The following is a 16089-nucleotide window of genomic DNA, read 5'->3' as shown; positions in this document are numbered from 1 at the left end:
CAGTAGATACTGTAGTGATTAGTCGAGTCGGTGATGGGGATGGGTTGCGATGTTCAAATTACCTTACCTAGCTAAGGTAGGGTGAAACCGTACTTTGTCCGTGTGACAGGAATAGTAGTCAACCAGTTGGGTAGGACGACGACGACGACTGCTATTTTGGACTTTTTTTTTTTCGCGGGTCGTTCTAATAAACTGGAGCTTGCTTTGCTGCCAGCTAACACAGGAAGTTTCCGTAGATAGTAAGGAAGTCAATTAGGTGTGGAGGATGTTGATCCACTTGGAAGAGAGGAGATGTTCGGTTCGGTCGAGACTACTATGAGTAAAGTGTGCCTGAGGTTAAGGTCCCCTTCCACTCTTACTGTTTCGGGATGGATGGGGCCAACACCAATTGGGTTAGGTGTGTTATCTATGGGATGGTGGTATGGGAAGTGTAATATTGGCTCGTTATTAATAGTTGGGCGACTGTCAGGTGACCTGTGGGGGTGGTATAAGGCTGTAAATTACCATTATTATGACAGCTTTGACCCAATCATCAGACGCATCCCTGGTTTTAGGGTGTAACATTCCCAGTTGGAGCTGGCTTCCCGTGACCCAAGGCGAGTCGGTAAGGTATTGGGCCTTACCAGCATTGATTTCCAGCTTGGACAGCATCAGCAACTGGCAAAAGTTGAGTTGTCGACAACTAGTCCAACTAATTAGTAGTTACCCAAAGGGCAAGGCCAGTTGGTGAAATGACTGCCTCAGCCTCGTACCGCCACATCACCTAGGCTCTTCGGCCAGACGAGAAAGGAGAGCGGGTTCAGCATGTCTGTCCAACTCTCCAGCCACAGTCTCCTGAGGGCATTGCCTGATGACTGACGGGCGGTGCCGAGGGAAGCCTGCCTGCCTGCCTGCCTGTTGCTCCCAGGCTCTCTGACTCCCATTCATTCCCCTTCAGGCTCCAGGGCTCAGGCTCAGGCTATCAGCATAGCAACTCTCCTATCAGAGTCATCCCCCCCAAACCCAATTGAAACACTTACTCATCCCCCATCGTGAGAGTGTCACTAGAATGACGAATCACCTGGTTTGCTGCCTCGTCTTTTTGTCCTTGAATTTCGCCCCTGGCAGGGGCGGTGGATACCACCACCCCCGGGCGAAGTTCGAGGCTTCGACGAGGATTCCAGACATTCGATTTCCTTTTGCCTGGGGCCCACCCCATGACGTCTGTGTCGCGGACTTCTTTTGGATCGACGATGCTTTCGTAGCATGTACCTAGTATGTAGCCTGTAGCCTGTAGCATAGCATGTAGCAGGCCGCCGCAGGCTGGTAATGCAAATGAGGGGAAAGAATGGAAGGCAGCAGAGCCCACCGACTAGTCAGTCCTGCAAGATGATCGATCTGCTTCTCCGTCATGGCTGGCTTAGTGAAGTGTGAGTTTACCGTCTAGATCCAAGTCCCTGGGGGGGAAGCTAAACTGAACGGGATCTGATTCGACTTGATCCTTTTCTGGATTGGAGCATTATTCTGGCTTTGCTTTGCTTTCTATTCTATTTCCGTTTAAATACCGTTATACTTCCCTCCTCCGGGGAAAACATACAAAAGCCTCCTGCCGTCCGTCTGGAAATCGCTTCTTTTCCATCTACCACAGAACTACTAACTACTATTACAACTCTACTATCAACAAACATCTTCAACCCAAGACTACTTACTACTTAGTCTTTAACTACTTCTACTCTACCTTTATCTATCCTTCTTCTCTCATCGTCTTCTCTCACCCTCTTCTCTTACACTTCGGATTTTGGCCTCGTACTGAGCCTTGCTCCGCCACCGACTGCCATCCTTATACTTACTTACTATATAAATCTACTTTCCTCTCTGACTCCTACGCTACAATCTACTCAACTATCTCACATCTCGCTTTTTACAAATTACCATCAATATGCCTCACAAAGTCAACGACTCCAATTCTACCCTGTCCAGTAGTGGCAGCAGCGGTGACCGTGTTGTAGTCTCAGATCTACGAGGTATGTCTTTTCCCCCATCTGCATCTTCAAATCCACTATCTACATCTTGTTGGATCACGGAAGCTAATCCGGCGTCTGTCTCTCCTTAGGGCCCAATGCTGTCCCACGCCGTACACAACCCCCGGTGATTGTCCACAACCGGGGAGGGCAGATCTACGATGAAACGAGACCTTCTGATTGGGACAAGCAACGGTGGAAGTAAATCCATCCTGGTTTCTTCCAAACCCTCCAGTCGGGGGGAGTTCCCTTCCGGAAGCGCTGCTGGGCAGTTGCTGGGGACTATTTGTCGCCGGAAGGGCCGATTATCCGCGCGGCTTCGTCCAAAAGTGAGGCGACGGATCGACAGCTGGTCTGGTCAACTATCTTTTCGGCGTCTCTCTCGTTCTCGACCGGCAACCGACGGATGGAATGGCATGCTCTGGATCTGGACTCTTGTCACCGCCCCCTGACAATGCTGCATTGCAGCGCTGCCATCCTTTGCTGTCTCTTGTCTGTCTCCCACTCTCTCCGTTGCCGTCGGTTCCCTTGCGAATCGTTGCCCCGGATTCTTGTCTTGCCCTTCCGTCCAAGATTACCTTCTGGACTTGGTTTCCTTTCCCGATCATTGTACACTATTGTGACTCTTTTTTGTTTTTGACGCCCTTTTTTCGGATTTCCGACGCCATGCCCTTGTATTATTTGGTTTCTTTTACCCTTTCGGAGATTTCGTGTTCCTGTTGCTCCGTGTCTCCTCACACTGTGACGAGGCACACGTGTTACATCCCTCCATCCATCCACTGGCAAGACTGAGTTGAGGACGGACACGAACTCTAACCCGGTTGTGTCTATCTACGCTCGAGACAGCGACGGCATAGTTCCGGGCCAGCCCTTGCTTCTGCCGTCCCTTGTCAGCAGCAACCGCGACACCATCTTCCTATCCCTTTTTTTTTATTATTTCTTCTTTTCTGGCTGTACCATATCGTGCTGATGCTTTTTTTTTTTTTTCTCTCACTCCCTTTTCTGCTTTTGTCATTCCGCATAGCGTGGGTTTGATCTTGCAGGACTACCTCTTTTTTCGGCTCCTGTCCTAATTATGTGCTTCATGTCATATCACGGTCATGTCATGTCATTCCTTCATTCGCTCGTTCGCTCTCTCGTCCGACTTGGACGCGGAGTCATCTGCATCGCCTATACTCAGGCCATGACAGTTGCCGACCGGCCCAGTCTGGGGCGGGTGGGCAGGTGCTGCGCTGGTCGCGGGCTACCTGCCTCCTACATACACTCACACTAACACACACACTCACCCTGATGTACCATCATTATTGCTCGACATGACTGACGCTCTACTGTTACCAATTACTATCCATCTGCTGTTGACTGGTTTGGATTGTTGTTGTCGTTATTTTGATGTCACACATACTATTTCACAGAACTTACTTGGATAACACTCTAAGTGAGGTTGTACCAGATAATCTAATTGTCATGATTACTACCACTACAAGTGTCTGCATCCATGCCATCCATACACAGTAGCTACTATCTCCCATTGACTTTGCACCAACCCGACTAAACCCAATCCATCCCCCACCGCATAGCTACTGCATACACCAGAGAAATCCGACAACAGTAAACCAAGAAAGTAACACTGACAACACTGACAACACTATCTTCCCCGCAATTCCATTGCATTCATTACCCACTTTCTACCCCGTGGCATGATAACCTCCCACATTTGACGTACTGTACTGTGTACACTTGTCTTGTCCTGATCCTATTGTTCTAGTCACATCCCAACAGACACCATACATTCCCCACACTATCGACAATTGACTTATGCTCCGTGGTAATGTGCTGGCATGTCGTTATCCATACATAACGTACACAGATACACACATACCCACATGCACACACATAATGAACAGACAGACATACAATCCGAATCCCTCAATTCCCTCCGCTTCTGCAGATACACAAAGGAATGATACAGGATAGGACAGAAGAACGGAGTCTAGAACTATAATCACCATAACTAGTAATACCAGCCAGCACATCACCTGACCACCCGCACTGCACACGACATCGTCCATGCATGATGGATTGCTCAGGCAGACAAGCTACCATTCTACCTTCTGTAGTTACCTACCTACCTACTTTCCTGGCATTTACCTAACTAGGTAAGTTAGAAGATAGGCAGGCAGGTTGACAGGTTACAGTATGTAGATGAGAGTAGTAGTAGGGACTGACTACATGATATGAAGCACTGCATGCACAGCAGCGGCATCAACGGCCAGCCATCCAGCCATCCAGCCATCCATCCAGCCAGATCGGAAAGCGACAGGCAAGCAAACAGACAAACAACATCCACCCTGCCTACAGTGCAGAACAATAGCAAGCAAGCAAGCAAACACACATTTATGCTCTCTGTTGACATGGATTTTTTAGAGGTATGTCACTTACTACTACCTACCTACCTACGCATTGAAAGATACCATCTGTGCATTTTCTTTTCTTGCACTGTAAGCAGATTATCTATCTATACACATCTGGAAAGTGAAAAGTATCCATCCCATTGTGGCAGGCAGCTGTAGCCAAGACGGACTGGCCCGAGGAGTCGGGCATGTCGGGCACTCTCGCGCGTGCGTATGCACGATTGATTGATTGATTCATGGGTGTATACAGGGTATGTGGGATTGTCTAGAGGGTAGTCTATGCATGTAGCTTACTTTGGAAGGGTATGATACTAATAAATAGTATAATCGGGTATGTGTATGTGTATGTGTATGTAGTCGCTCAAGATCTGACTTTCCACGAGATAATAAGGAAAAGATCGAACCACAAGGGAAAAATGAAAACTAAGGAGATAGATCGATCGATCAAGGTATCATCCGGATGAACGAGGGAAATGAAGATGGAAAAGAAGTAGGTATAGTAAGTAAAATGGAAAGGTCAATTTTCATCCACCGGTCCATAATTGTTGTGATGACAGATCCTTCATCTGCATCTCTCTCTCTCCAACTATTAAATAACAAAAATTCATATCTGTTTTGGTATTTTCTCATTTGCATTTTCCTCCCCGGACCACACAGATTTTTTTGGTCGGTTTTGACAGTGTTCTTTTCTGCTTTTTTTGGGGGACCTCATTCCACCAGGAAGAAAACAGATACCGTGCTCGGATAGAAAACACGGTGCAGGGTCTTGTATGCGACCTGCGTGTATAGAAGGAAACATGGGGTCAGAGGTTAAGCCACATTAATGTTCTTTACGTAGGGGTGTTGTGAAGGGGACAAGGTTGATGAATGTTGTGAAAGGGGTAGATAGGGAAAAAAGGGGAGAACTAGAAACGGAAAGTTAAAACGAAACACCCAGCTTGGTCATCGCAATCCACTAAAGGAAGCGCAGGAATGTGTGACGCTACCCATGGGCTGCGATGGAAAACGAAAACATAAATGCAAATGTACTCGAACGGCTCGCGCTTGCAATGCTAGTTGTAGAAGAAGAGAAATAACAAGCTGAATGCAACGGGGGGTAGTCCCGAGAGATGATATGCGGAAGACAAGGAGATGGGGTATGCAATTTTTAGACAAAGAAACAAAGACGGAGATGGAACGAAATTGGTGTCGAAGTAGAACCAGCTCTGTATAGATTCTGGTTCCAACCAGATCGGCAGTTATGGCACAAGATGCAAAAATACATCGTATTCAGGTATCAAGCAATATGTTGGTATATTATTGATGAGCAGCTTCTTCAACCCTCGTGTCGAGTTCAGTAACCAGTGCTGAATGACATGTTGGGCTGGAGGAACTGTTGTTGGTACGTGGTGTCCTGCGAATACGTGTGAGAGCTCACGTACTGCATACTGGGCGGAGGTGTCGGCGATGGCGAGCAAGCACTAGCTCCTGCTGTGCCTTTGGCAAAGGTGGGATTACCACCATTGGCAAAAGCCTCGTTCTCCGGCGTGATTGGCGGTGTGATATAACCGTGCGCCATGGCCGATGATTGGGTCGCCTTCTGCGGTGTAGCAAGCCCAATCTCGCCTTCGTATGGCTTGGGCTCGGGTTGGACAACGTCCGTTTGCGGGCTGGGAGGCGTGTAGCTTGCGATCGAAGCTTGACGGGCAAGGAATTGTTCCAGCACCTTGGACACGCGGGAGTAGTGAGCCGAGGAATACTTCCTGGAAAGTACCTGGGAGGGTTGGTGAAGCTGCTGCGACAAACCCACGAGCGTCATCGAGTCGTACTGGGATGCCCATTCTGTGTGACGAGGCTGAGTCCGGTTGAGGATGCAGCGCGCCAGAGCCAACGAGGCCCGGGCGAGATCTGACGATGGCTTGGACACGAATTCCCGATGGAACAGCGAGATCTCCGAGATGTACAATGCTAGATGCTCGACCTCGGCATCATACGGGCAATCCATCACGGCCATCTGCAAGAAGCTATCGACAGTCGGGTGTCCAATGGTCCACCCCAGCGTTTGCAGCACATGCCACTCCATTTGGATGAACATGTCGTCGTCGTATAGCGAGCAGCACATGGACTTGAGTTCCTTGATGGTAGGCACGCGGTCCTTCTTGTCGCCATACTTGGCTGCGATGAGCAAGGCAGCACATCCAACGAGTTGATAGTGTCTCTTGTAAACAACACGCTTGGAGCAGTAACGGTCAAGAAGGTTGATGGTGAGGAAGAGGGTCGATGGCAAGAGCTGGAATGCTGTGTGGGCTTCAATCAAGAAGTCGAGCAGGTATGGACGCATGAACCACTGAATCTCAGTCTGGATATCGATTGACTCGACGTCCGGAAGGGTGGCAGCATCCATGTCCAGCATGTGCGCCAGAACGTCATCACGGAATTCCTCGCTGGTAATCTTTGACAGCTGTTCCGCCATGGCGTACTGACGCTCGCGAGCCATCAACTTGGCGTGTTCTTTCGGATCCATACGGGGGGCAGGGAACTCGTCGTAGGACTCGACGAAGAAAGTATCGCAGGGCTGGTAGCTCGATGTGGGGCGCTTGTGGTAGGCCATGATGTCGGTCTGGTAATAACGTCGACCCAAAGAGTATTCAAAGAGTGGACCTGATAACTGTGTCGATCAGGAAACGACGGAGGTGAGAGAGTGACAGTCGTCGGATTAGGGGATTAATGAGTGGAATTAGTTGGGAAATATTAAAATCGAAGGCCACAAGAGACGATAGCCTGGTATTGAAAAGGGGAAGGATGGGTAGACAGCTGGAGCGGAGCCTTGTGATGGCCGGAGCTAAAGGAAGGTAATTATTAGTAAATCGTAATATTAAAATAATAAGATTAAGGAAATTTGTAAACGAGTGTGAAGTGCCAAAGGATGGTAATGTAGATATAGAGGTGAAGGGAAGGATTGAAAGGTGAGAAAGGAAGGCCCAAAGATCGAGGGCGGAAAAGGGGATTCCCTGGGGATAAAGTATACTAACCCAGATTGAAAGCCTTCGGGCAGAGGGCACGATGCAACCCTTACCGTGACGGCGTGTCTGGCATCTAGGCTGGCTAGGAACAGGCAGGAATGATCCGTTGAGATGGTACTCTGTAGGATACCAGTCCGAAAGACGAAGCACGAGTAAACGCCTTCGCCCTAGGAACCGATGCTTGAACTGGCAAGCCTGGGTGTGCTCCGGAATGTGGAAACAGGAGCACAGGCACGAACCCTATGAAGGGGTGGGGAAATCGTCAGGGGGGGAAAGGATTAAAGTGCAAAGAAAAGAATGACCACCACATACAGTTTGCAATCCAGTGTCTTTCGAACGTCCCTGTACAGGACTGGAATGGTGTTGCGACAGGGGATAAGCGCTTAGAGAGCCAAAATCCACATTAAAGGGAGGGAGGCTAAATCGAGGCCAAATTGAGATATTAATCAAGAAAAACCTGTCTGTTGAAGGAGCAAAAAGAAAGGTTAGCCATCATCATCTAACCATCACTGTTCTTTCCTTCAATCGCCAATTGTGACTAAAAGGTAAAAGCTTCTTGGTGGTCTGCCAATGTATGAGGGCCCGGGTCGACCCCGTCAAATATGCACGAGCCGTGCTACGCATTCTTTCTTCAGGGCACATGAGGATCTCCTCCTTCCGATCCACCTCGTTGCTTAAGATAAGGACGATCCTCTCCCTCTGGCAACATGTACTGTCAAATGGAGACAGGCCAAACCTGAGGGAGAGGACATCCGACCTGCAACATCTGCATTCCCTGCCCACACCCAACTCAATGAGCCATTGTCCATAACCCCCGACCTATACGCAGCCACTGTCCGAATATCCTTTATACAGCACTTCCATTGTGACATTGCCGACGTATAATTGCGGTCATCTCAGACTTCAGGTTTCCACGCCTCGAAGGAAATGTGGCAGGTCTCGGAGTTCGAAATAAGGAATTGCTGACTTTATTCGAATTGGGCTCATGGGGAACTCGCTCAGCTGGCAGAAAGCTTCACTGACATCAACTGACATCGGTGCCAGGTATGTCGAACTATCATCCAGAGTGTCTTCCACTTCCACCCATTCACCCACCCACCCACCACTCAAACCCCGACCATCCAAGCAGGGGGAAAAAGGGGGGCTTGAAGGACAAAGAAAAAAGTGTTCTCACCTCCCAAAGGATCACAACCAAGATATAGAAATGTACAGAAAGCGTTGAAAAAAAAGAACCCTTCTCTTTCGCTCTTCTAACCGGCAGGAGCTGAAGTCAGGGGAGTCTATCCGTCGATGTCACGGATAGGGCACCGGTAGTCGGATAGGGGGGGAATTCGCCGTTTGAGTTAACAAACGTCGAAAGGGGAGGACGTCGAAGCGAGAGCTGACGGACACGGCTCGACTGGAGAGCTGGTGCAACTGGCTGAAGAAGTGGTCGACTGTTATAGGACAGTCAACGGTCTTTTCTGCCTCGTAGACCAGTCTCAGTTCTCTCCTAAGGAATTGGCGGGTGGTAAGGAAAGGGGGAGGAGGGGAAGAGAAGGGAGAGGAGGTGAAGATAAGAAGAATGAGGAGGAGAGGAAAGTGAGGAGGAGCTGCTCTCTCTCCAGACGGGTGTAGTAGAAAGAAGAGAAAAAGAAGGATTAAAGAGATGGGACGAGGGCCGGAGATAGAAGTCTCGAGAGGATCGCTGCAGGTTAGCTCGCCCACGCTGTATCGTAACCCATGACGCTTTTCCCGTATGAATGGTGGTATTGGGTATCGCGTACCGAGGCTGGAAGGTAAGCGTATGGTTTTGTTTTAGTTTCATCTCGGTTTCCAACGGTATCTGACCAACCAAAATGGGCGGTTGGCTGGCTGGTGTCTCTTCTTTCTTTTACTTCCACCTCCATACGTTTGATCTTTAGGCCTACAGATCCATCAAACTCGTGTTCAAAGGTACGGATAAGATCCTTGTGAAACATGCTAAAAAGGTCTACAACTCAAGCATGTCCTCCAAGGCCAAAAATACCATCTACTTGTGTTGTGGAACAAGCGGAAGCGCATGAGGAAAGCCGGGGCGCTTTGGTGTATCTTACTGGAAGATACCAGGAGAATGGGTAGAAACTGAGCCCTCACAGACCAAAATCACATCAAGCAATAGACAACTCCTTTTGCAGAACCTCGCATCGGATACACCCTCAACCTAACGCGGCCTGAGCCCCGGAGGAGCGGCCCTTACTGTGAAAAGGGAAAGTCTATTACCCTAGAGGTACATACATACAGGCAAGTACGTAAGGGTATGGATGCGGTACAGCGGTAGAGACGGGAGATACTGGGAGGTACTGGGCTGGGGCGGGTACCTACTAGTAGGAGTTTAGTATACCACCGTATAGTTACGGTCGGCCGTATGCCTTGTCCTTTGGTTACCTATTCATTCTTTCTTCAATTGGGGACCAACTTTCATCCAGGAGGGACACAGGCATCATCACTCTTCTAACACCTTTCAACATTATCCACTACTTTTTTTTTGTTCTTTCTAGGTGGTAGATCCCCCTCTCAAACCAGGGAATCGATAAGTCTGGAGAGAGAGGGGTTTTTGCTTTTGACGTTGCAAGTTGCAATGCTAGCTGGAGATTGACTTTCTTTGCTTCCGGGCTGTACCAGACGACTGGTCTCGGTTCACCCGTAGGGGAGACACCTGTTTTTCGATGGCGGCCTCTCGACCCTCTAAACCTGCAAAGTCCCAGCACCAGCGCTCCTTCGGTGGGCTTCGGGGTGGGGTGATCTCCCTCGTCACCGGCCAGTCCTCACCAGCCATTGCCTCCCTGATTCAGGCCAGGAACACCTCCGGTCCTTGGCTCTGTGACCTTTCTTTTTCTTTCTCTTCTCCTCTGGTCTCTCTGGGCCCTTAGGATGCGACAGAGTAGCGTACCGTGTATGTATCATTATTGGAGCTGCGATTCTCTTGCATTAGGCCTTTCCTTGCTACTCCGTAACTAAACTCACACTACCTATCTAGTTAGGGTGAGCAGTGTGTCAGTCCCCCTCTAGTCACTTAGTTAGTCTGGAAGACAAACCGACTTCAATTGTGGGCTGCGGTCTGCTGCAATGTGACGATTAACTAAACTAGTACGGAGAGCCTACCAAAGTCGTCGTTATCAAGGAATTTTAATCTATCTGTCGTAGTTGAAATAATAATATGTGATCCCTAATGCGACAATGCTGGACACATTCTCTCCATGGACACAATTGACCCTCCCATTTCACTGAAACCCTCGATCTATCCATCCTATCCTCTTAACTCGTCAGGTCGACTAGGGTCGGGCAACTTTACCTATCCTTCAGCATATCATAAGGACGAATTGCTATTTGACGACTTGCTCGGATTACCCACAAATGCGGAGTAGCCGACTGGGACTTTTTTTTTTCAGCTGGCGACTGCCCGTAATCATGCTCGATCGAATGGTTCGCATTTAATTTACTTTGGAAGGTAGATGTACGTAAGTAAGTATAGTAACTAAAGTATGTAAGTTGTCTTCATACATACAGTAAGTAAGTATTAGAAAACCAGAACTCACATCCCCGTACCTTACTACTACATAATAAGCAGTATCTAGTTAGTTCCATAGTAGTGGGAGAGCGGTCGCGTCTCTCCCTTTCTCTCTCCCTATAGCCGTCATCGACTGCTGACTGGCCCGACCCGCACTGGGCTACGGTACATCGCGTATCCTTCTACGACCATTCACAACCAGTCGCTACCATGATTGCTCTTACGCCCCTCGTCTGAGGCTTGTTGTTGTACAGCTCGTGATCCATCGACTTTGGCCCTCTCCTCCGAAAGGAAAAGACCCTCCTCGTAGTCCGTTGGTCTCTTTGTTTCGCACACAACAAGGGTTTTCCTCTTTTCGCTTCGAACCAAAATCAGACGAGAGGTTGTGCTGTTGGATCATATGCAAGATGATCCGCGGGAGAGGGGTAGCCAGAGCCCAGGCCCACGGTACGCAGTTCAACTTGACTCTACTGTTTCCATTCGCCTTTTTTCACGGCTCTTTGACTGAACTGGACACACATTTGCTTCGTACTGCATCTTGTAGTGTTGCCCGATTCACACATATCGCTGAACACAAAAGAAACGGTGAGAGAAATTGGATGAGGCCTGCCGTAGTGTGTATCTATCCGGGTACTACACGGTCTCTGCGCAGTAAGGCAACCTTCAGTATTACAGTTGGAAGATGGCCATATACCAATGTTCATCGCCCGTTTAATATTGGCGATTCCGATTTCCCGGCATATAGAACACATTATTACCTTACTAGGCACTGGGATGCCATTGATGCAGTGCAGCTGCACTGGCGCGAGATGGCCCGAGTGATCCATACCGACGAACGCTTTTCTTTGAGTTCCTGTGACGCAGGTATCCTTGCGGGGGTGACCTCCCGCAACTTACTGTTCATCCAATGGCTCGGAGTAGGCGGTTCGCGGATCTAAGATGGTGTCATGAATGCTACGTATAGAATCACGACGATTGATAAAGGACGCGATTTGGTGCGAATTCTACGGCGAGCAGAATTGACCCGTGGACATTGCACATGTGGTCGAACCGGCAATCAGTGACATGCAACCTCGTACCTGTCGAAATCTAACGGAAAGGTAACGGAACGTAACCCTGAATGCGTACCTTTTCAATCATCTACACCGATAAAGAATGCAAATATGTCAATCGAAGATATTGTGGTATCGATTTATGAGCTACTCAAAGTTTGACCTGTGACTGAGAAGTAAAGATATGACCCATGGTAAACCTCAAGGGAGTAAGGGAAGTCTAAATCACAAGGCTGGCTGAAAAGTCTTCAACGGCCAAAAAGCTAGTTTCATGAAAGAGTGAAGCATCACGGAGCTCTGGATACATCCACACCGAGCTTTGTTGAAAACTCAAGGTTGAGGTGGTGGCTAGAACGCTCTCGATACTCGGCGCAGGGATAGCTTCTAATTCCGAGCCTCGAATTCCCGTATCCTCCTACAATCCCTGGTCCTCCAAAGCCATGCCTATTCAGAGGACGGGAGTGGCTGAGACGGGCTGACATTGTCACTTGTCATTTGTCCGTTCTCCACCGAGCTTTATGTGTCTTGCATCTGGTCTTGGTGTATAATTGAGGTGGCTAACTCTGGTCACAATTGCAGGCTGTCCTTGCTTCAGACTGATCTCTCCCAATCTTTAACTCCTACCCTAGTAGGTCATGCTGCCGATTCCGGAATGCACGCGCTTTGGTCCTGTGGACAGGATACGATGCATCCAGGTGTTTTCTTATCATGATGGAATGCTGGATAGGGAACATTCTCACTATGCCGGGAGAAAGGAGCAACCTGCGGGACCGGGGTATCTTGCGAAGATACATACTTCCTTCATTCATCCATTATTACATGACCAAACCATTCAAATTTGGTCGCTCTCGTCAGCACATTCAATCGTGATGAACAATAAGGGGTAAAAGGGGCACTTTAGTGCGGACAAGGATGTTTGCTTCATTGCCTCCAGGCGCCAAGCTGCCAGCCGATCGCGATTAGTAGATTACCCTCTATAGCACTCATGTAATGAATGTCTAGCTTGTACATGGCTTGTGGCGAGCGATCGAAGTGAGGCTTAGCTATCTGAACATGTTCTTTGCAGATCGTGGACTCACAATACATCCTGTAAGGAATCATCAATTGGTAAGAAGTGCACATAATCTCGGTAACTACCAAGTTGCCTAGGTAATAGCAACTGACCGGGCAAATTTCGACCACTGAGATCTTTTCTATTTCACTACAAACCACCAAATATAAGTGAGGCTTACATTATTGGTACTTATTCGCTTCAGGGACCCTTATGAGGCTTCTAGAGTAATGCACGGTAGCCGCTGGAGCCTATCCGCCTTCTTCCCGTCCACTACACCCGCTTACCATCATCCCCCATCCCGCCGGGAGTATGGAAATAGAAGAAACAAGACCCTAGCTGGAGGAACAATCTACTTCCTCCTTCAATGTATGGACAATCGCCGCATGGGGTACATGTATTATGATACTATAGAGATATCATCATGCATGTAGAGATGATCCAGAATGCGTTGCTTTCGTAACCCCATCCTTAACTAAAGTGGCTACCTAGACTAACTATTATAAGCCGTCCTCCCGGCGACGTATCAATAGACATCTCCTTGCTGGGTACCTGCAGACTCCAATTCGATACATTCTACTCCAATCAACGAATCCTTGTTTAACCTGCAGACAAGTAATCGTCCTTGCACTGATATTATGCATTCCTCTGGATGGAGTACATGGTCCATAATATCTCCCCAGGCCAACCATGAGTTCCATACGTCGATGATTGGTCGCGTGTAACATCCCGTAACTACTAACTAATTCGCCCCCCCATGCAAGGGCCATTCTGACGGAATATCCTCAGTGCATATCATTATTTCCTGTAGTATCTAGATAGCCCCAGAAGGGCCGAGATTCTTTACTCTTCCTTTTACATCATACGTATCACTCTAGAATACGAACTAGTTCGTGCACTATATGACTCGGAGAATTCCACATCTTTTTTCTTGATGTAATCACCGCTCCACACTAGGGCCATAGCAAAGAGGATACCCTGATATATCGGTGAGCCTTGACATATCAACGTCCATGACTTAGTCTCATTCCTGCTAACGCTCAACGGGGTAAATAAATTGAAGGCCATCTATTCACTAGTCCCTATTCATCCCATCGTAGACTAGAAAGGTGTCATACAATCCTTTCCATCTCATTCCACGCTGCTTCCTTAGTTCCCTGTACCATATAAACACACCGCATTCGGGACCCGAAATTACTTACAACCCACTGCGGATCTTGGAAGCAGACGAAAAAAAACTGTCTAAAGATTTCCTGGAATTCTTAATTGTGTAAGAGGCACACACGGGCGGGTAAATTAGCAACCCCTTCACTTATTTGAACCCATACCCTTTGCGAAGGACAATCAATCAAGGGCCAGCCAGCGGTAGCCATCACATCACCAGTAATAAATCCAAAGCTGTCACCGACTCGCCCAGTTCACCGCCCAGCCATATAAAACGGACTATTCCAACTACTACTTACTAACTTAGCGGGCGTTCTCTCAACCAGAAAAAACGAGGCGGTTTCCCAAGGCCCCGCAGTTCCGACCTTTTGGTCCACACTTAGAAACCGGCTTACGATATTTGGAGCGCTAGCCCATACGCACAAAATGGCGGTAGCCGGGAGGCAACGGGTACAGTATGCAAAAACGAAGTTCGACTTGCCCATCTAACGGAATGAGGGTACTAGATGGGTGTGGGCCAAAGTGGGCAGACAAGCAAAAATTTTTTTCTCCTAGAAAGAAACGGTCGCGGAGGAAGATCAAATTCGTCAAAAAGAAAATTCGAAGTACAGTAAGTAGTAGATTTTCTTGGGTCGTGAGAACCAGATGTTAGAGAGGGGAAATATCCTAGAAGATTTGGTGAGTTGATGAAAGGAAATCCGTTTTTTTGTATAGACACAAAAGTACGTACCAGCAACCAATATTCTACATCACATTGGTAAGTAGTATTTGCTCCATCTTCCCTCGGTATATTGCATGTTCAATCCCGAATTGATCGTCGCATTTTCTGCAGTATTTTGATAGTAGTTGTAGTAGTGGCTCAACAAGTCAACATTTTTTTTGATTCTGATCACACCACCTTTGGGTAGGTCAGAAGTTTCTTTATACTACTAGTAGTATGTGTCCTTCGAATTATGCGACGTGTATCACTTTTTGGTACTCTACCTATACTCATGTTCGGTATATTCGTCAACTTTCATCGGCTTCGAATTTTGCCTTTCTCTCTCTCTCTTGTTCTTTCTTTCAACATCTTTAAACTTACCGGTATTGATCGATTGAGACATATACGTACTTTACTTGTTTTTTCATTGTTGCGTTGATATTCGTTTCGGATCCACTACGTTAACTTTTACCTAACAATTCCTAAAGCCAGTGTATGTGCAGCGTAGTTTAAGGTGGTGGACGAGAGACATGGATGTCAGAGGTTGTCGGCAAGAAAAGCGCAGCTCAACTTGGCGCGAACCGTCGAAACTTTCCCCCCTCCACCCCCCATTGATCTTCATTATTTCGTCATGGAGTCCTCAGTCTTTTGTCATGATCTAAATCAATCGAGGGGAGTGCAAGGGAGGGATACACACATATCATTACTTAGTAGACATGTACCTCGTAGCAATAATGTGGGGGAAGAGGGAAGAAAATTTTTAACATCCACCTTGACTGCAACGATGTGCATCACGATCTGAGGCATTTTACTAAATAGTGGGCAAAATGTATCCCACAGTATGCCTCTAAAAGATGTGTGGAAAAGATATCCACGTTGCCTGTCGAGTATTTCATCCGAATACTACATCGACTGGGGACGAATAGAGACCCTGCCAATTGGTGACAAAACGCCCATTCTGACGACGCGAGAATTGCCCCAAACCCGCACCAAAATTCTCGAGAGACAATATGACCTCTTCTGGTAAGGTCAGGTCCTCTTACGACTGGGGCAGCGGAGAGCCTCAACCATGGTATGCTTTGTTGCTTTTTGACGGCCGGTTTTCTATGGGTCCAGGTTGTTTTCTGTCAGATTCTGCCTGTCCTGCCTGGTAGATACCAGTAGCAGTGTATAACCCGTA

General features: G+C 48.0%; 1 protein-coding gene across 1 annotated transcript; it reads right to left on the bottom strand.

The window, feature by feature from the left end:
* Positions 1 to 5744: 5744 nt before the first annotated feature.
* On the bottom strand, positions 5745 to 7001 carry AKAW2_11425S (G1/S-specific cyclin; the record flags this gene model as incomplete). Its single annotated transcript, XM_041683908.1, has 1 exon — positions 5745 to 7001. The coding sequence occupies one exon, from the start codon at positions 6999 to 7001 to the stop codon at positions 5745 to 5747; it is 1257 nt and encodes a 418-aa protein (XP_041538145.1).
* Between the last annotated feature and the right edge of the window lie 9088 nt (positions 7002 to 16089).

The sequence above is a fragment of the Aspergillus luchuensis genome, chromosome 1, assembly GCF_016861625.1.
Source record: "Aspergillus luchuensis IFO 4308 DNA, chromosome 1, nearly complete sequence".
NCBI classification, from domain to species: Eukaryota; Fungi; Ascomycota; class Eurotiomycetes; order Eurotiales; family Aspergillaceae; genus Aspergillus; species Aspergillus luchuensis.
The sequence above is the reverse complement of the archived record's forward strand: the minus strand, read 5'-3'. Positions and strand labels throughout refer to the sequence as shown.